Below are 18,933 nucleotides of genomic sequence, written 5' to 3'. Positions count from 1 at the left end.
TCCTCTCTCTGCCCTGAGCCTCATTCCCTGAGGCTTTTCCAAATCTCCTCTTGTGGCAGGTCCTGACCATCCTTCCCACCCAATTTCAGAGCTCAGGAAACAACCCCCCCAAATTACAGGGCAGGGCTGGGCTGGGAAGCAGAACGTGGCCAGCTCTGGGATGTGCCTGTGGGAGCTGCCTGGTGGCACAGCATCTCCTGGGCTCGGCAAGGGTGGGAACCTCCAGCCTGGCCCCTGCCCTGGTACAGAGCCAGGGCTGTGGGCACTCACCTGGATACCCTTTGTCTCTCAGGCTGTTTGGAGAGATCCTGCCCCAAGCCCTGTGCTGGTTTTCTGCTTCCACGTGCAGCCTGTCCTTGTGGAGAGGGATCCAGGGAGGGAGAGGGATCCAGGGAGGGAGAGGGATCCAGGGAGAGAGAGGGATCCAGGGAGGGAGAGGGATACAGGGAGAGAGAGGGATCAGGGACAGAGAGGGATCCAGGGAGGGAGAGGGATCCAGGGAGAGAGAGGGATCCAGGGAGGGAGAGGGATACAGGGAGAGAGAGGGATCAGGGACAGAGAGGGATCCAGGGAGAGAGAGGGATCCAGGGAGGGAGAGGGATCCAGGGAGAGAGAGGGACCCAGGGAGAGAGAGGGATCCAGGGAGGGAGAGGGACCCAGGGAGAGAGAGGGATCCAGGGAGGGAGAGGGATCCAGGGAGGGAGAGGGATCCAGGGAGAGAGAGGGATCCAGGGAGGGAGAGGGATCCAGGGAGAGAGAGGGATCCAGGGAGAGAGAGGGATACAGAGAGGAAGAGGGATCAGGGAGAGAGAGGAATACGTGGAAGGTCTTTGCAAACTTATGAGGCCCCATCTGAGCTGGGGACTTGGGGAGCACTTGCAGACACACTGGGTTGGGTTTTCCTGCCCTGCTTCCCTGCTCCTCCCTCTGCTTCCCCTGAAGACCCAACAGCAGGAGCTGCTGGAGGAGCCCAGAGGAGGCCCCAGAGCTGCTCCAGGGCTGGATCCCTCTGCTCTGGAGCCAGGCTGGGAGAGCTGGGAGGGTCACCTGGAGAAGAGAAGGGTCCAGGGACACCTGAGAGCCCCTGGCAGGGCCTGAAGGGACTCCAGGAGAGCTGGGGAGGGACTGGGGACAAGGGATGGAGGGGCAGGACACAGGGAATGGCTTCCCAGTGCCAGAGGGCAGGGCTGGGGGGGATATTGGGAAGGGATTGGTGTCTGGGAGGGTGGGCAGGGGCTGGCACAGGTTGGACAGAGAAGCTGTGGCTGCCTCTGGATCCCTGGGAGTGTCCCAGGCCAGGCTGGACAGGGCTTGGAGCACCCTGGGCTATGGGAGGTGTCCCTGCCCATGGCAGGGGTGGCACTGGGTGGGCTTTAAGGTCCCTTCCCACCCAAGCCATCCATGATTCCATCTCCCTCAAAGCCACAGCAGGTCCAACATGCAGCCAGTGTGTCCCTGTTCTTTTTAAGGGAATTGAGAGCCAGGAAGTGGAACCAAACAGGGATCAGAGGCAGGGAGAGCACCAGGCTCCCAGCCTGGCATCACTGCTGCCCTTGGGGGCACCTGAGCCCCCTGGCACCCACCTGGCACCCGTGTTTGCAGAGGGGTCACTCCTCCCCCACCTGGTTGGACAGGGCTTGGAGCATCCTGGTCTTGAGTTCTCCTGGAGCCCATCTGGTCTGGTGCCCTCGGGCTGTGCCCGTGGCAGTCACGAGGCTGCACCAGTCGTTGGCTGTTTCTCTGGGTAGAGGGCACTGTTGTTCTTCCCTCCTCTCCGGTGCCAGCCCCAGTGCTGCCAATCATGGGCTGCAGAGGAGGAGGAGGATTGGGAGGGATTTGGTGCCTGAGTGAGACACACAGCCCAAATTTCCTGCAGGGAATTGCTCCTCTGCCTGCTGGAGCCTGGGGGGACTCCCCTTGTTCTTGGGGTACCCATTCCATGCCTTCATCTCTGGGTGTCCTGCATGGCAAGGGATGAGCTGTTTATTCCTCCTCCTCCTCCTCTTGTGGGCTCCTGGTACCTTATGGAGTCAGTGTCAGCTCATGGTGATCCTTCTCTGGAATCTCCATCCTCCTGTGAGCCTGGGGTTGAGCTCCCAGGGGATAGGAGCCCACCCCAGGGGATGGGAGCCCACCCCAGGGGCTAGAAGCCCACCCCAGGGGATAGAAACCCACCCCCGGGGATGGGAGCCCACCCCAGGGGATGGGAGCCCACCCCAGGGGATAGAAACCCACCCCAGGGGACGGGAGCCCACCCCAGGGGATATACCCCACCCCAGGGGATAGAAGCCCACCCCAGGGGATAGAAGCCCATCTCAGGGGACAGGAGCCCACCCCAGGGGACAGGAGCCCACCCCAGGGGATGGGACCCCACCCCAGGGGATAGAAGCCCACCCCAGGGGATAGAAGCCCACCCCAGGGGATAGGAGCCCACCCCAGGGAGCCTGGGGGGTGTGTAGGGCCATGGAGAGGGGCTTTAGTGCTGCAGACAAGGTGCTGTCGTGTCCCTGTGGCTGTTCCCTGTGCTGGCTCCCCTTGGCTGTTGGGGTTCACATGTGACACCCCCCTGTGTTTGTCCCTGTTGTTGTTTTGGACAAAAAACTTGCTTTGGGAAAAAACCACAGGGAATGATTTCCCAGTGCCAGAGGGCAGGGCTGGGTGGGACACTGGGAAGGAATTGGTGGCTGGGAGGGTGGGCAGGCCCTGGCACAGGTTGGGCAGAGCAGCTGTGGCTGCCCCTGGATCCATCCCTGGGAGTGTCCCAGGCCAGGCTGGGTGGGATTGGAGCAATGTGGTCCAATGCCCCTGGCAGGGGGTCCCTTCCCACCCAAACCATTCTCCATCCTCTGAACTTCCTCCTCTTGTAACAGCCCCTGCTCCATCAGCAGCTTCCTCTTACAGTCAAGAGGAAAGGTCATTTTTCTGAATATCCCAAGGTGGTGCTCAGGCTATAAAGTTGATAGCTCTTGGTTTTACTCATTTTTCCCCTTCCCAGAGTGGGAATTTAAAATTCTTGGCACAAGTTTCTTTCCAGATTCCCTTTTCCATAACCTTTCCCATAGCTCTTCCTGCTCGTGGCAGCACAACCACATCTGGTGTCTCCAGATGTTTGGGGCTCACATGTAGGGGCCACACATGTTGTGGCCATGACCTGACCATCCATGTCCTTGGGATGGGTGGGAGGGTGCTGAGGGCAAACCAGGAGCATGAAGGAGCAGTGGGAAGTGCTGGGATCTGAATGTGCCAGTTGGGATGAGCCTCATGATGATGCCAGGGGCACTTTTAGCCCCCCTGTCTCCAAGGATGGGGATGGAGTTCTCTGAGACCACCCTTAGACTGAGATTTGAGCTGTTCAGCTTTCCAGGGAATTTGAAATCAGAAAAAAAACTGAAAATGGTTTTATCTTGGGCTGATTATTTTAGTTCTACTATTTCTGTAATACAAGTTACTTAATGTACAACCAGACTGCCCTCGTGGCTCTGTAACCTCCTGCAGGAAGGATTTGGGCTCAGTTTTATTGGAATTGCAGGGCATGAAGAGCAGGAACTCCCTGAAACAGGCTCTGCACTGCTGGAGCCTGGGAAGGGCTGTGGGATGTGGGATCTGCAGGGAACAGTCCTGAATTGTGCATAGAATTACAGAACCATGGAATGGTTTGGGTGGGAAGGGACTTTAAAGCCCACCCAGTGCCACCCCTGCCATGGGCAGGGACACCTCCCATAGCCCAGGGTGCTCCAAGCCCTGTCCAGCCTGGCCTTGGACACTCCCGGGATGGATCAGGGGCAGCCACAGCTTCTCTGCCCAACCTGTGCCAGGGCCTGCCCACCCTCCCAGCCACCAATTCCCTCCTAATACCCAACCTAAATTTCCCCTCTCTCAGTCTGAAGCCATTCCCTTTATCCTGTCCCTCCATCCCTTGTCCCAGGTTCTTCCCCACCCTCACAGGGAGGAGCTTCTCCCTTGATCCAGCAGTGTGTCCCTGCTGGGCTCAGGCTGCTCCTGCCCCATTCCAGGGCTCCTGGCAGGGCTCAGTCCTTGTTCCAGGGCTCAGTCCTTGTTCCAGGCTCTTGGCAGGGCTCAGTCCTTGTTCCAGGCTCCTGGCAGGGCTCAGTCCTTGTTCCAGGGCTCAGTCCTTGTTGCAGGCTCCTGGCAGGGCTCAGTCCTTGTTCCAGGGCTCAGTCCTTGTTCCAGGGCTCCTGGCAGGGCTCAGTCCTTGTTCCAGGCTCTTGGCAGGGCCCAGTCCTTGTTCCAGGCTCTTGGCAGGGCCCAGTCCTTGTTCCAGGCTCTTGGCAGGGCCCAGTCCTTGTTCCAGGCTCCTGGCAGGGCTCAGTCTTTGTTCCAGGGCTCAGTCCTTGTTCCAGGGCTCAGTCCTTGTTCCAGGCTCCTGGCAGGGCTCAGTCCTTGTTCCAGGGCTCAGTCCTTGTTCCAGGGCTCAGTCCTTGTTCCAGGCTCCTGGCAGGGCTCAGTCCTTGTTCCAGGGCTCAGTCCTCACTCCAGGGCTCCTGGCAGGGCCCAGTCCTTGTTCCAGGCTCCTGGCAGGGCTCAGTCCTTGTTCCAGGGCTCAGTCCTCATTCCAGGCTCCTGGCAGGGCTCAGTCCTTGTTCCAGGGCTCAGTCCTCATTCCAGGCTCCTGGCAGGGCTCAGTCCTTGTTCCAGGGCTCAGTCCTTGTTCCAGGCTCCTGGCAGGGCTCAGTCCTCGTTCCAGGCTCCTGGCAGGGCTCAGTCCTTGTTCCAGGGCTCAGTCCTTGTTCCAGGGCTCAGTCCTTGTTCCAGGCTCCTGGCAGGGCTCAGTCCTTGTTCCAGGGCTCAGTCTTTGTTGCAGGGCTCAGTCCTCGTTCCAGGCTCCTGGCAGGGCTCAGTCCTTGTTCCAGGGCTCAGTCCTTGTTCCAGGCTCCTGGCAGGGCTCAGTCTTTGTTGCAGGGCTCAGTCCTTGTTCCAGGCTCCTGGCAGGGCTCAGTCCTTGTTCCAGGGCTCAGTCCTCGTTCCAGGCTCCTGGCAGGGCTCAGTCCTTGTTCCAGGGCTCAGTCCTTGTTCCAGGGCTCAGTCCTTGTTCCAGGCTCCTGGCAGGGCTCAGTCCTTGTTCCAGGGCTCAGTCCTTGTTCCAGGGCTCAGTCCTTGTTCCAGGCTCCTGGCAGGGCTCAGCCCTTCCTGCTGCCATGGGGAGTTGCCCCCAGTCTGGTTGGTCCTGGCTCTGGCCCCTCCTGCTGCTGCCCAGAGTTCTGAGCTCTTTGGTTTCAGGCAGGTTCATCTTTTCTTCATTTCTGGCTCCGGTGGTGGATGTTGGCTCAGAGCTCAGAAATGGGCTGGAATTTCTGTGGAGTGGGAAAATTAATGGATAGAATCATTCCCATATCCAGTGAGGCCCTGGCACAGGCTGCCCTGAGATAGGGGAAGGTGTCCCTGCCCATGGCAGGGGTGGCACTGGGTGATTTTAAGGTCTGTTCCCACCCAAACCATTCCATGATTCTGTGGGTTTCCCTGGAGGTGACCAGCAGCTTCTGGGAGCTCCTGATCCTCACAGGCTTCTTTTAAATCTATTTAAAAAAGCAAAACCAAGGAAAAAAAACAGACTAAACCCTCCATCCTGGGGTTGTGGGGTCACCCCCCTCCCCTGGAGACACTCAGGAGTTGGGAGCTGCTCCCGAGGGATGTGTCCTCTGCTGAGTTATGGAACCACAGGGTGCTGGTGCCTCCAGGGTGGCTGTGGAGGAGGAATTCCTGCCTGAGCACCTCGAGCTCCCTGGGTGGCACTTGTGGAAATGTCTGAGTTGCAGAAATGTGGATAAATCCACCTGGAATAGCTGTAGGGACCTCCTGGAGCCCTTCTGTGCTGCCCTCCTTGGCTCTGGCTGATCCTGCCCTGCCCTCAGGGCTGGGGCAGCCCCAGGGGAGGGAACACAGACCTGCTGCTCAGGCTCGGGGTTACTGCAGAGGAGATTTGCATTTTATTTGCATTTTTTCACTTATAGATAAGCAAACCCTCTAACTTCAGTGCAAATGTAGCTGAGGAAATAAGGGCAGGAAGGGCCAGTGCAGGAGGGACTGACTGAGCTCTGTCCTTCCTGAGCAAATGGAACACAGACCAAAGCTCCACCTCGGGGTAAATCCTGGCAGGAGGAAATTCAGGGAGAATTTGTGATTGGCAGGGGTGGGCAGGCCCTGGCAGGGGCTGCCCAGGGAGGGTTGGAGTGCCCAGCCCTGGAGGTGCCCAAGGCAGGACTGGCCGTGGCACTGAGTGCTCTGGGCTGGGGGCCAAGGTTGGCATTGGGCACAGGGTGGGCTCCATGGGCTGGGAGGGCTTTGGCAAGGTGGGCATTGGGCACAGGGTGGGCTCCATGGCCTGGGAGGGCTTTGCCAAGGTGGGCATCGGTCACAGGGTGGGCTCCATGGGCTGTGAGGGCTTTGGCAAGGTGGGCATTGGGCACAGGGTGGGCTCCAGGGGCTGGCAGGGCTTTGGCAAGGTGGGCATCGGGCACAGGGTGGGCTCCATGGGCTGGCAGGGCTTTGGCAAGGTGGGCATCGGGCACAGGGTGGGCTCCATGGGCTGGCAGGGCTTTTCCAAGGTGGGCATCGGGCACAGGGTGGGCTCCATGGGCTGGCAGGGCTGTGCCAAGGTGGGCATTGGGCACAGGGTGGGCTCCATGGGCTGTGAGGGCTTTGCCAAGGTGGGCACCAGGCACAGGGTGGGCTCCATGGGCTGGCAGGGCTGTACCAGCCTCAGGGATTCTGGGATTCTGCCTGTTCCACCCCCTGCTCCAGGCCTTGTGATGCAGGAGCAGTTGGTCAAAAATAGACGATGGAAAAAAAGCTGCTGCCAATAATTAGAGGTGAATAAATCCTGCATTTAAGAAGATTAAATTGAATTAAATTAAATTCTAAATGGCATTTAGAAACATAATTCCAACATTCTGTCTAAACAAAAAAGGGCTATTTTCACATTCCAAGGGAGATTTTTCCTCCCCTGTTGGCAGCCCAGTGTTGGTGCCCGAGGGCAGGGAGGGTGGGATGGTCCAGGTGCCCCAACCCCTCCTGGTTTCCTGGTGCTTTCCCAGTGATGGGCATTCCCTATGCTGTGCCTGGCTGTGCTCCCATGGGATACCCTGGTGTCCCTGTGCTCCTTCCCACTGGCATGTCCTGGTGTCCTCTTCTCCTTCCCTCTGGATGCTCCCAGCTCTCCACCCCATGGGATGCCCTGGTGTCCCCTTGCTCCTTCCTCCTGGGTGCTCCCAGCACTCATCCCACTGGGATGCCCTGGTGTCCTCTTGTCCTTCCCTCTCAATGTTCCCAGCTCTCCATCCAATGGGATGCCCTGGTGTCCCCTTGCTCCTTCCTCCTGGGTGCTCCCAGCACTCATCCCACTGGGATGCCCTGGTGTGTCCCTGGCATGTCCTGGTGTCTCCTCACTCCTTCCCCCTGGATGTTCCCAGCTCTCCATCCCACTGAGATGCCCTGGTGTCCCCTGGCTCCCTCTCCCTTGGATGCCCTGGTGTCCCACTGGGATGTCCTGGTGTCCCCTTGCTCCCTCCCTATGGATGCTCCCAGTACTCCATCCACTGGGATGTCCTGGTGTCCTCTTCTTCCCCCGGATCCTCCCAGCACTCCCTCCCCTGGGATGTCCCCTCACTCCTTCCCTCTGGATGCTCCCAGCACTCCATCCCACTGGGATGCCCTGCTGTGCCCTTGGGATGCCCCAGTGTGCCCCTGGAATGCCCTGGTGTCCCCTTCTCCTTCCCTCTGGATAATCCCAGCACTCCATCCCATGGGATGTCCTGGTGTCCCCTTCTCCTTCCCTCTTCATGCTCCCAGCACTCCATCCCATGGGATGCCCTGGTGTCCCCTGGCTCCCTCCCCCTGGGATGCCCTGATGTGCCCCTCAGATGCCCTGGTGTCCCACTGAGATGCCCTGGGCTCCCCTGGGATGCCCTAGTGTGCCCTGGGATACCCTGGTGTGCCCTGGCTCCCTCCCCCTGGGATGCCCTGGTGCCCCCTGGGATGCCCTGGTGTGCTCTGGGATGTCCTGGTGCCCCCTGGGATGCCCTGATACCCCCTGGCTCCCTCCCCCTGGGATGCCCTGGGATGCCCTGGTGCCCCCTGGCTCCCTCCCCCTGGTGCCCCCTGGTGCCCCCTGGTGTGCCCCTGGGATGCCCTGGTGCCCCCTGGGATGCCCTGGTGCCCCCTGTTCTGCCCTGGTGTGCCCCTGGGATGCCCTGGTGCCCCCTGGCTCCGTGCCCCTGGCTGCAGACCCTCCCTGGGCAGTTCCTCTCCATCCCTCAGCCCTGGCGGTGCTCCCTGACGGCTCCATTAAACACGCGCTCGGCACCTGCTATTTTTAGGAGCCGGGAGGAGGAGGAGGAGCCTTTGGGCTCTGGACAGCCCATAAATCCAGGCCCCGCCACCAAATCCCAGACCTTTCCTCGGGAATGACATCCAGGGAGGTGGTGGTGGTGGCACAATGTCCAGGCAGGCACCGAGGGAAATGGGGAATGAGGAGGAGGAGGAGGCAGAGCAGGTGGAAAAGGGGCTGCAGCATCTGCACGGGGGGGGTGTGGTGTGTAATTCCCAAGGGCAGGAATGATGGGAGAAATGAAGCAGGAGGAGGGATGCCCACTGGAATGGGGCTGTGTGTCCCCCTTGCTCCCAGGGGGTCTGGGGGCATCGCTGAAGTGTCTCCACCTGGCTTGAGGTGGAAAAGGTGGATCACCAGCACTGTTGGCATTTGCTGGGGCTGTGCCACGGTGGCATCTCCACAGGAGCCCGTTTTTCCTTCCTTCCTTCCCTCCTTCCCTCCTTCCCTCCTTCCCTCCCTCCTTCCTTCCCTCCCTCCTTCCTTCCCTCCCTCCTTCCTTCCCTCCTTCCCTCCTTCCTTCCTTCCCTCCTTCCTTCCCTCCTTCCTTCCCTCCTTCCTTCCTTCCTTCCTTCCTTCCTTCCTTCCTTCCTTCCTTCCTTCCTTCCTTCCTTCCTTCCTTCCTTCCTTCCTTCCTTCCTTCCTTCCTTCCTTCCTTCCTTCCTTCCTTCCTTCCTTCCTTCCTTCCTTCCTTCCTTCCTTCCTTCCTTCCTTCCTTCCTTCCTTCCTTCCTTCCTTCCTTCCTTCCTTCCTTCCTTCCTTCCTTCCTTCCTTCCTTCCTTCCTTCCTTCCTCCCTCCCTCCCTCCCTCCCTCCCTCCCTCCCTCCCTCCCTCCCTCCCTCCCTCCCTCCTTCCCTCCCTCCTTCCCTCCTTCCCTCCCTCCTTCCCTCCTTCCTTCCCTCCTTCCTTCCCTCCTTCCTTCCTTCCTCCCTCCCTTTCTCTCTCCTTTCCTTCCTTCCCTCTTTCCTTCCCTCCTTCCTTCTCTCCTTCCCCTTTATTTCTCTTCCTCTCTCCCTCTTTTCCTCTTTCTCCCCTTCCTTCCCTCACTCCTCTCTCTCCTTTTTTTCTCTCCCTTGTTTCCTCTCTCCTTCTTTCCCTCCTTCCCTTTCTCCCCTTCCTTCCCACCGTTCCCATCATTTCCATCCATCCCTGCCAGCCCCTGCAGCGCTGTCACTCCCCTCTTGCTCCCGGCACAGCACTCCGTGGCTATCCCGATATGTCGGTGTTTCCCAGCCCGTTCCCCGCGGCTATCCCGATATGTCAGTGTTTCCCAGTCCGTTCCCCGCAGCTATCCCGATATGTCGATGTTTCCCAGTCCGTTCCCCGCGGCTATCCCGATGTTTCCCAGCCCATTCCCCGCGGCTATCCCGATATGTCGGTGTTTCCCAGTCCGTTCCTCGCGGCTATCCCGATATGTCGGTGTTTCCCAGCCCGTTCCCCGCGGCTATCCCGATATGTCGGTGTTTCCCAGTCCGTTCCCCGCGGCTATCCCGATATGTCGGTGTTTCCCAGTCCGTTCCCCGCGGCTATCCCGATTTGTCGGTGTTTCCCAGCCCGTTCCCCGCGGCTATCCCGGTGTTTCCCAGCCCGTTCCCCGCGGCTATCGCGATATGTCGGTGTTTCCCAGCCCGTTCCCCTCGGGCAGCGGCTCCGGGGCCGGGGCTGTCCCCTCTGCCGCCCCGGGCGCTCCCAGCGGTGGAGCCGCAGCTTCCCAGCCCTTCCCGGGCAGCCACCACACCACCCGCCTCCTTTTCCTGGGAATTCTTCCCTCGGCTCCGAGCCGGGAGCCCCACGGAGGGGGCGGGAATGGTGAGGAGTTCCTGGGCTCATCCACGTGGGGCTTTCCCTCCTTTCACCCCTTCTGCGCTCAGCAGGCGAGAACTGGTCTCCAGTCAGAGGAATTCCCTCCCAGTCAGAGGAATTCCCTCCCAGTCAGAGGAATTCCTTCCCAGTCAAAGAAATTCCTTCCCAGTCAGAGGAATTCCTTTCCAGGCAGAATAATTCCAGTAAGATGAATTCTTTTCCAGTCAGAGGAATTCCTTCCCAGTCAGAGTAAGTCCTGCCCAATCAGAGTAACTCCTTCCCAGTCAGAAGAATTCCTTCCCAGTCAGAGGAATTCCTTCCCAGTCAGAATAATTCCAGTCAGAGGAATTCCCTCCCAGTCAGAGGAATTCCTTCCCAGTAAGATGAATTCCCTCCAAGTCAGAGGAATTCCTTCCCAGTAAGATGAATTCCTTCCCAGTCAGAGGAGTTCCCTCCCAGTCAGAGGAGTTCCCTCCCAGTCAGAGGAGTGAGTTCCCTCCCAGTCAGAGGAGTTCCCTCCCAGTCAGAGGAATTCCCTCCCAGTCAGAGGAGTTCCCTCCCAGTCAGAGGAGTTCCCTCCCAGTCAGAGGAGTTCCCTCCCAGTCAGAGGAGTTCCCTCCCAGTCAGAGGAGTTCCCTCCCAGTCAGAGGAATTCCTTCCCAGTCACAGTATTTCCTTCCCAGTCAGAGGAATTCCCTCCCAGTCAGAGGAGTTCCCTTCCAGTCAGAGGAATTCCTTCCCAGTCAGAGGAGTTCCCTCCCAGTCAGAGGAATTCCTTCCCAGTCACAGTATTTCCTTCCCAGTCAGAGGAATTCCCTCCCAGTCAGAGGAGTTCCCTTCCAGTCAGAGGAGTTCCTTCCCAGTCAGAGGAATTCCCTCCCAGTCAGAGGAATTCCCTCCCAGTCACAGTATTTCCTTCCCAGTCAGAAGAGTTCCCTCCCAGTCAGAAGAGTTCCCTCCCAGTCAGAGGAGTTCCCTCCCAGTCAGAGGAGTTCCCTCCCAGTCAGAGGAGTTCCCTCCCAGTCGGTGCCTCCTCCCAGTGAGGTGAATTCCCTGGTTCTTTGGGGCAGTTCCTCCCAGGCCCTCGGGGGCAGGACGAGCACCGGACCGGACTCTCCGGGGAGCGCCCCCACCTCCCCCTGCTCCATCAGCCTCCCAGAAACCTCCTCCCAGACTGGGTAACGTGTGTGGGGCTGGAATAGCCCCTTGGATCACTGGGAATGCTCCTCAGCTGCCCCTCACTCCCCCCACTGTCCTTCTCCTTCTCCTTGTCCTTGTCCTTGCTGGGGTCACTGGGCACCCACAGCCCCTTGGGGGGTTCCAAAGCACCTCCATCCCTCCTGCAGTTCCCATGGCTTGGGATCTCCCTGTTTCCATCACATTCCCCTGTGTAAAATTGGAATTTTGAGCACATTTTCACATATTTCTTTAGGGATTGTGCACCTGGGCCACTCTGTGTGCATGGAAAACACATGGGAAAATGGGAATCCTGGGGAATGGGAGCACCTTGGGGTGTCCCAGGTGTTGTGGCTGTTCAGGGAATGGTGCTGGGGGTCCATAGGGAGCAGTGCCTGGTGTGTCCCTGCATTCCCAGCTTTCCTTCCTCGTAATTCCTCTGTGCCCAGAGACCTGGTGCCCCCCAGGGGGGCAGGAAGGGCCTCAGGATTGTTCCACCTCTCCTGTGGGAGCTCCATCGCTCCATGCCAAGGGCTGGGAGGTGCCCATGGCTGGGTGGGAGCAGGGCTGGAATGTGGCTGGAGCTGGGGTTGTCCTTTGGGGGCTTCCCTTGGACTGCCCTGGGTGAAAGGGGATGCCTTGGTGTGGTTTGGAGGGTTTGGAGGAGGATCTGAGGAGGGATCTGGGAGGGGTTTGGGAGGAGGATCTGAGGAGGGATCTGGGAGGGTTGGGAGGAGGATCTGAGGAGGGATCTGGGAGGGGTTTGGAGTTGGATCTGAGGAGGGATCTGGGAGGGGTTTGGAGTTGGATCTGAGGAGGGATCTGGGAGGGTTTGGAGGAGGATCTGAGGAGGGATCTGGGTGGGTTTGGAGGAGGATCTGAGGAGGGATCTGGGAGGGTTTGGGAGGAGGATCTGAGGAGGGATCTGGGAGGGTTTGGAGGAGGATCTGAGGAGGGATCTGGGAGGGTTTGGAGGAGGATCTGAGGAGGGATCTGGGAGGGTTTGGAGGAGGATCTGAGGAGGGATCTGGGAGGGTTTGGAGGAGGATCTGAGGAGGGATCTGGGAGGGTTTTGAAGGAGGATCTGAGGAGGGATCTGGGAGGGTTTGGGAGGAGGATCTGAGGAGGGATCTGGGAGGGTTTGGAGGAGGATCTGAGGAGGGATCTGGGAGGGTTGGGAGGAGGATCTGAGGAGGGATCTGGGAGGGTTTGGGAGGAGGATCTGAGGAGGGATCTGGGAGGGTTTGGAGGAGGATCTGAGGAGGGATCTGGGAGGGTTGGGAGGAGGATCTGAGGAGGGATCTGGGAGGGTTTGGGAGGAGGATCTGAGGAGGGATCTGGGAGGGTTTGGAGGAGGATCTGAGGAGGGATCTGGGAGGGTTTGGAGGAGGATCTGAGGAGGGATCTGGGAGGGTTTGGGAGGAGGATCTGAGGAGGGATCTGGGAGGGTTTGGAGGAGGATCTGAGGAGGGATCTGGGAGGGTTTGGAGGAGGATCTGAGGAGGGATCTGGGAGGGTTTGGAGGAGGATCTGAGGAGGGATCTGGGAGGGTTTGGAGGAGGGTCTGAGGAGGGATCTGGGAGGGTTTGGGAGGAGGATCTGAGGAGCGGTCTGGGAGGGTTTGGGAGGAGGATCTGAGGAGGGATCTGGGAGGGTTTGGAGGAGGATCTGAGGAGGGATCTGGGAGGGTTTGGAGGAGGATCTGAGGAGGGATCTGGGAGGGTTTTGGAGGAGCATCTGAGGAGGGATCTGGGAGGGTTTGGAGGAGGATCTGAGGAGGGATCTGGGAGGGTTTGGAGGAGGATCTGAGGAGGGATCTGGGAGGGTTTTGGAGGAGGATCTGAGGAGGGATCTGGGAGGGTTTGGGAGGAGGATCTGAGGAGGGATCTGGGAGGGTTTGGGAGGAGGATCTGAGGAGGGATCTGGGAGGGTTTGGAGGAGGATCTGAGGAGGGATCTGGGAGGGTTTGGAGGAGGATCTGAGGAGGGATCTGGAAGGGTTTAGGAGAGGATCTGAGGAGGGATCTGGGAGGGTTTGGAGGAAGATCTGAGGAGGGGTCTGGGTGGGATCCCAGGAGCTGCTCGTGTGCCTGTGGGGCTCCACACCAGCACGGGGTCCATCACTCCCACATGGATTATTTGATGAATTCCTGCATGGAGATGGGATTCACTGGGATGGGGCAGAAACCCCAGAGAAGTGACTTGGGATGTGTCTTTCTTTCCTTGCAGAAACCAGAGAAGACAGAACCAAGCGGCTCTTCCGACATTACACTGTGGGCTCTTACGACACCTTCACCTCTCACAGGTGAGGAGCAGCACCCCTGGCACCCCAGGGGGCCTCATTACTCTGGGAAAAGCCTCCCTGTTTCCTGGCAGAGCATCTTGTTTCCATGGGAAGGAAACTGCTTGGTGTGGTGTGGTCAGCTAGAGCCTGAATCCCAAGGCCTGGGTGAGGCTGAGGTGGACAGAGGGCCTGGCTTGAGTCCCTGTTGAGGATCAAACGTTCTGGAGAAGTTTTGGGGTTCTCCAGGACTGAGGAGCTGGTGTGGGTGCAGGTGCAGAGCTGCAGCTTTGCTCTGAGGGGCAGAGGAGGAGGTTGGTGTGCCAGGGTGGCACGAGGACACCGGGCACCGGAGCCACTCGGATGTGCCAAGGGTATTCCTGGATTTGAGATGTTCTCCAGGGCCATCCCAGGATAAGGCACCTGATGGTGGAGCCAGAGCTTTGGGAAGGTGTTTCCACTGCCCAGGGAATGAGTTGGGGTGTCAGAGGTGGCCTTGCTGGTTGGCACCTGGTCCTGAGCACATGGCCCATCAAGGCTGGGATGCAGGAATGGTTGGATTCAGGGATGTGCTGTGGCTCTGGGAGTGACCACAGGGACACTCTGGAATGTGCTCCTCAAAGCTGCTGTTGGTTAAAGGGTCTGGTTGGGTTGTTGTTTATGGTGTGACAGGAGCACACCAGGAGCAGCCACTGCACAAAGTGAACTTCTCCTGAAGTCTTGGAGCTCTCCCCCAAAGAGTGTCCTCCCTCACTGAGCTGCTCATCCCAAATCTGCCTCCCTGGCTCTGCTGGGACTCCAAGGAATGTGTGTGACTTGTCTGGATTGCCAAGAATCCCATGCCCTGCTGTGGTATCAGAGTCAGGGAGAAAATGCTACTGTGGCTGAGGAAACAGTAAAAAAGAGGAAAAAAGGGGGAAATGCCCCATTTCCATCCTGGCCAGGGGGCTCCAGGGAAGCCCCCGAGGGTCTGGGGGGGATCACTCGGTGCTGAGGAGCAGGAAATGGGTGAAAATGAGTCAAAGTGCTGTTCCTGGAGAGGAGGAGGAGCCCAGGGTGGGATGGGCTCAGAGCAGGGGACAAACAGCGTGACAGGGACCGGGGTTGTGTTGGCACAGGAGGGGACACGCCCCGGGAGGGGACACTGTGAGGAGCTCTTGCCCAGCATTTGCAGTTCCTCAGGAATAAAGGGTGATGTCACTGAGACATCACAGGGGAAACATCTGCTGGAGCTCTGAGGCTTCCAGAGCAGCCCAAGGAGGAGCCAGAAGGGGAATGGGAGGAGTTGGGAAGGAGGGTCCTGGGGAACAGCAGCTGAATCCCAGCATGGACAAATGAGAAGGACATTCTGTGGGGAAGAAGCAGGAGTGGGATTTCACCTGCAGGGAGGTGTTGGATTGACTTCTACTCATTGTTTGGGGATTGCTTTGATTCCAGAACAAACCTCCAAAAGCAAATTGAGTTGTGGAATTGTTAGGAAAGGAAAAAGCCCCAGAATTATGAATTAATAATATCTTGGAATGATGGAGTGGTTTGGGTGGGAAGGGACCTTAAAGCCCATCCAGTTCCAACCCCAGGGACACCTTCCTCTGGACCAGGTTGCTCCAAGCCCTGTCCAGCCTGTCCTTGGACACTTCCAGGGGTAACCACAACCTTTTTGGGCAACCTGAGCATGTTCCTTGAGCGAGGAGATTGCACTGGGTCACCTCAGGAGTTCCCTCCAAGCTCAGGAGCTCTGGGAGTCTCCTCCTGCAGCTCCTGAGCCTTGTGGAGGAGGAGGAGGTGCTGGGAAGGAAGGTGGAGTGACAGAGTCATGTCCCACAGTGGGATGGGCAGCTGTGCCCCCTGCCTGCCAGCTCAGTGTGCCCAGGACTCCTGGGCAGAGGGCTCTGGAGCAGGTGTGGATGTTCCCTGGTGGTTGTTTGGCTCTGAGGGGCCCCAAGGGAAGGGAAGGAGGTCATGGCCACATGTGTGCCATTCCCACCACCATGAGCCCCTGTCCTTCCACCCTGGAATCCTCCAGGACTGCCAGCAGGGTGCCAACCCCCTGCTGCACCCAGAGATCTGTGTGTTCTTGCAGATCCAGTTGGTCAGGACATTCCCAGGCAGTCCCCAGAACCAGGACATTCCCAGGCAGTCCATACAACCAGGACATTCCCAGGCAGTCCCCAGAACCAGGACATTCCCAGGCAGTCCCCAGAACCAGGACATTCCCAGGGAGTCCCCAGAACCAGGACATTCCCAGACAGTCCATAGAACCAGGACATTCCCAGGCAGTCCCCAGAACCAGGACATTCCCAGGCAGTCCATAGAACCAGGACATTCCCAGGCAGTCCCCAGAACCAGGACATTCCCAGGCAGTCCCCAGAACCAGGACATTCCCAGGGTGTCCCCAGAACCAGGACATTCCCAGGCAGTCCATAGAACCAGGAGATTCCCAGACAGTCCATAGAACCAGGACATTCCCAGGGAGTCCCCAGAACCAGGACATTCCCAGGGTGTCCCCAGAACCAGGACATTTGCAGACAGTCCATAGAACCAGGAGATTCCCAGGCAGTCCATAGAACCAGGACATTCCCAGGCAGTCCCCAGAACCATGGAATGGTTTGGGCTGGGACATCATTCTTGATCTCAAAGGTTGTCTCTTTCCAACCCCAGTGCCTGCAAAGTCCTGGTGAACTGGTGGAGCCTGACTGGGACCTGCTGGGGTCCCAGTGGTGCCACCAATGGCTGTGATCTTGGTGGGGGACCTGGCACTGCTGGGGGGTTTCAGCTGCATCCCCACACTGGGGTGGGTGGTTGTGGAGCTCCACCAGGAGCTGGAGTTGGATGATCCTGGTGGGTCCTTCCCAACGCAGGATATTCTGTGGTGGTCAAGGAGCTGGAGCTGCAGAGCCTCAGGCTGGGCCTGTGGTGGCCCCTGGCTGGTGCCTCCTGCAGGTTTGGGATCAAAATAAGCCCCCAGGTGTCCTGCCCAGAGTCCTGTGAGCCCGAGCTGGTGTCCCTGTGTGTTCCAGCCCTTAGGGGATCCTTATTCCCTTCACTTGCCCACTGATGTGGCTCAACTGCCCTCCTGAAAAGGGGTCCCCAGCCCTGGAGGTGCCCAAGGCAGGACTGGCCGTGGCACTGAGTGCTCTGGGCTGGGGGAGAAGGTGGGCATTGGGCACAGGGTGGGCTCCATGGGCTGGGAGGGCTTTGCCAAGGTGGGCATCGGGCACAGGGTGGGCTCCATGGGCTGGGAGGGCTTTGCCAAGGTGGGCATCGGGCACAGGGTGGGCTCCATGGGCTGGCAGGGCTTTGCCAAGGTGGGCATTGGGCACAGGGTGGGCTCCAGGGGCTGGGAGGGCTTTGTCAAGGTGGGCATCGGGCACAGGGTGGGCGCCAGGGGCTGGGAGGGCTTTGCCAAGGTGGGCATCGGGCACAGGGTGGGCTCCAGGGGCTGGGAGGGCTGTGCCAAGGTGGGCATCGGGCACAGGGTGGGCTCCATGGGCTGGCAGGGCTTTGCCAAGGTGGGCATTGGGCACAGGGTGGGCTCCAGGGGCTGGGAGGGCTTTGTCAAGGTGGGCATCGGGCACAGGGTGGGCGCCAGGGGCTGGGAGGGCTTTGCCAAGGTGGGCATCAGGCACAGGGTGGGCTCCATGGGCTGGGAGGGCTTTGCCAAGGTGGGCATCAGGCACAGGGTGGGCTCCAGGGGCTGGGAGGGCTTTGCCAAGGTGGGCATCGGGCACAGGGTGGGCTCCATGGGCTGGGAGGGCTTTGCCAAGGTGGGCATCGGGCACAGGGTGGGCTCCATGGGCTGGGAGGGCTTTGCCAAGGTGGGCATCGGGCACAGGGTGGGCTCCAGGGGCTGGCAGGGCTTTGCCAAGGTGGGCATTGGGCACAGGGTGGGCTCCAGGGGCTGGGAGGGCTTTGCCAAGGTGGGCATTGGGCACAGGGTGGGTTCCAGGGACTGTGAGGGCTTTGCCAAGGTGGGCATCGGGCACAGGGTGGGCTCCATGGACTGGCAGGGCTTTGGAGGTCATTCCCACCCTCAGTGATTCCAGGATTGTGAGAAGGTGCTGGGTTGGCTGTGGTGGAGAGGGGGAAGCAGCAGAGGAGCTGCCTCTGTGCCCTCTCCTGCTGTGCCCAAACCCAGGGTGGGCACAGGAAGGGAGCAGAAGGTGCTTCAGGGCCAGGTTAAGGCTCGTCGTTCATGCCCAGGTTGCTCAGAGGGTGGTGTGAGGAAACCTCTGGATTTTCCCAGTTTTATAAAGCATGAACCATTTGGCCAACAGGTCCCTTGGGAAAAGAGTCAGGAAGTTCCCAAGGTGCTGTGGCAGCACTTGAAGTGCCAGGGTGGGATAGATGCCCCAGGAAGGAGTGCCAGGGTGGGATAGATGCCCTGGGTAGCAGTGCCAGGGTGGGATGGATGCCCCAGGAAGCAGTGCCAGGGTGGGATAAATGCCCTGGGAAGCAGTGCCAGAGTGGAATGGATGCCCCAGGAAGCAGTGCCAGGGTGGGATAAATGCCCTGGGAAGCAGTGCCAGGGTGGGATAGATGCCCCAGGAAGCAGTGCCAGGGTGGAATGGATGCCCCAGGAAGCAGTGCCAGGGTGGGATAAATGCCCTGGGAAGCAGTGCCAGGGTGGAATGGATGCCCCAGGGAGGAGTGCCAGGGTGGGATGGATGCCCCGGGAAGCAGTGCCAGGGTGGGATAAATGCCCTGGGAAGCAGTGCCAGGGTGGAATGGATGCCCCAGGAAGCAGTGCCAGGGTGGAATAGATGCCCTGGGAAGCAGTGCCAGGGTGGAATGGATGCCCCAGGGAGCAGTGCCAGGGCTGAATGGATGCCCCAGGAAGCAGTGCCAGGGTGGAATGGATGCCCCAGGGAACAGTGCCAGGGTGCAATAGATGCCCCGGGAAGCAATGCCAGAGTGGGATGGATGCCCCAGGAAGCAGCGCCAGGGTGGAATAGATGCCCCAGGAAGCAGTGCCAGGGCTGAATGGATGCCCCAGGGAGCAGTGCCAGGGTGGAATGGATGTCCCAGGAAGCAGTGCCAGGGTGGAATAGATGCCCTGAGAAGCAGTGCCAGGGTGGGATAGATGCCCCAGGAAGCAGTGCCAGGGCTGAATGGATGCCCCAGAAAGCAGTGCCAGGGTGGAATGGATGCCCCAGGAAGCAGTGCCACGGTGGGACAGATGCCCCAGGAAGCAGTGCCAGGGTGGGATAAATGCCCTGGGAAGCAGTGCCAGGGTGGAATGGATGCCCCAGGAAGCAGTGCCAGGGTGGAATGGATGCCCCAGGAAGCAGTGCCACGGTGGGACAGATGCCCCAGGAAGCAGTGCCAGGGTG

At 59.4% G+C, this 18,933-nt stretch overlaps 1 protein-coding gene across 1 annotated transcript in view; it reads left to right on the top strand.

Annotated features, from left to right (window-relative positions):
- Nucleotides 1-18,933, top strand: part of SHANK3 (SH3 and multiple ankyrin repeat domains 3) — a 269,795-nt gene that overhangs the window by 203,816 nt on the left and 47,046 nt on the right. The window contains exon 14 of the mRNA XM_071550093.1: nucleotides 13,552-13,627. Coding sequence (XP_071406194.1) covers nucleotides 13,552-13,627 — 76 coding nt within the window. The remainder of the gene's footprint in view (nucleotides 1-13,551; nucleotides 13,628-18,933) is intronic.

This window comes from Pithys albifrons, chromosome 3 (assembly GCF_047495875.1).
Source record: "Pithys albifrons albifrons isolate INPA30051 chromosome 3, PitAlb_v1, whole genome shotgun sequence".
Classification (NCBI taxonomy): Eukaryota; Metazoa; Chordata; class Aves; order Passeriformes; family Thamnophilidae; genus Pithys; species Pithys albifrons.
This window is presented reverse-complemented; position numbering and strand designations above follow the sequence as displayed.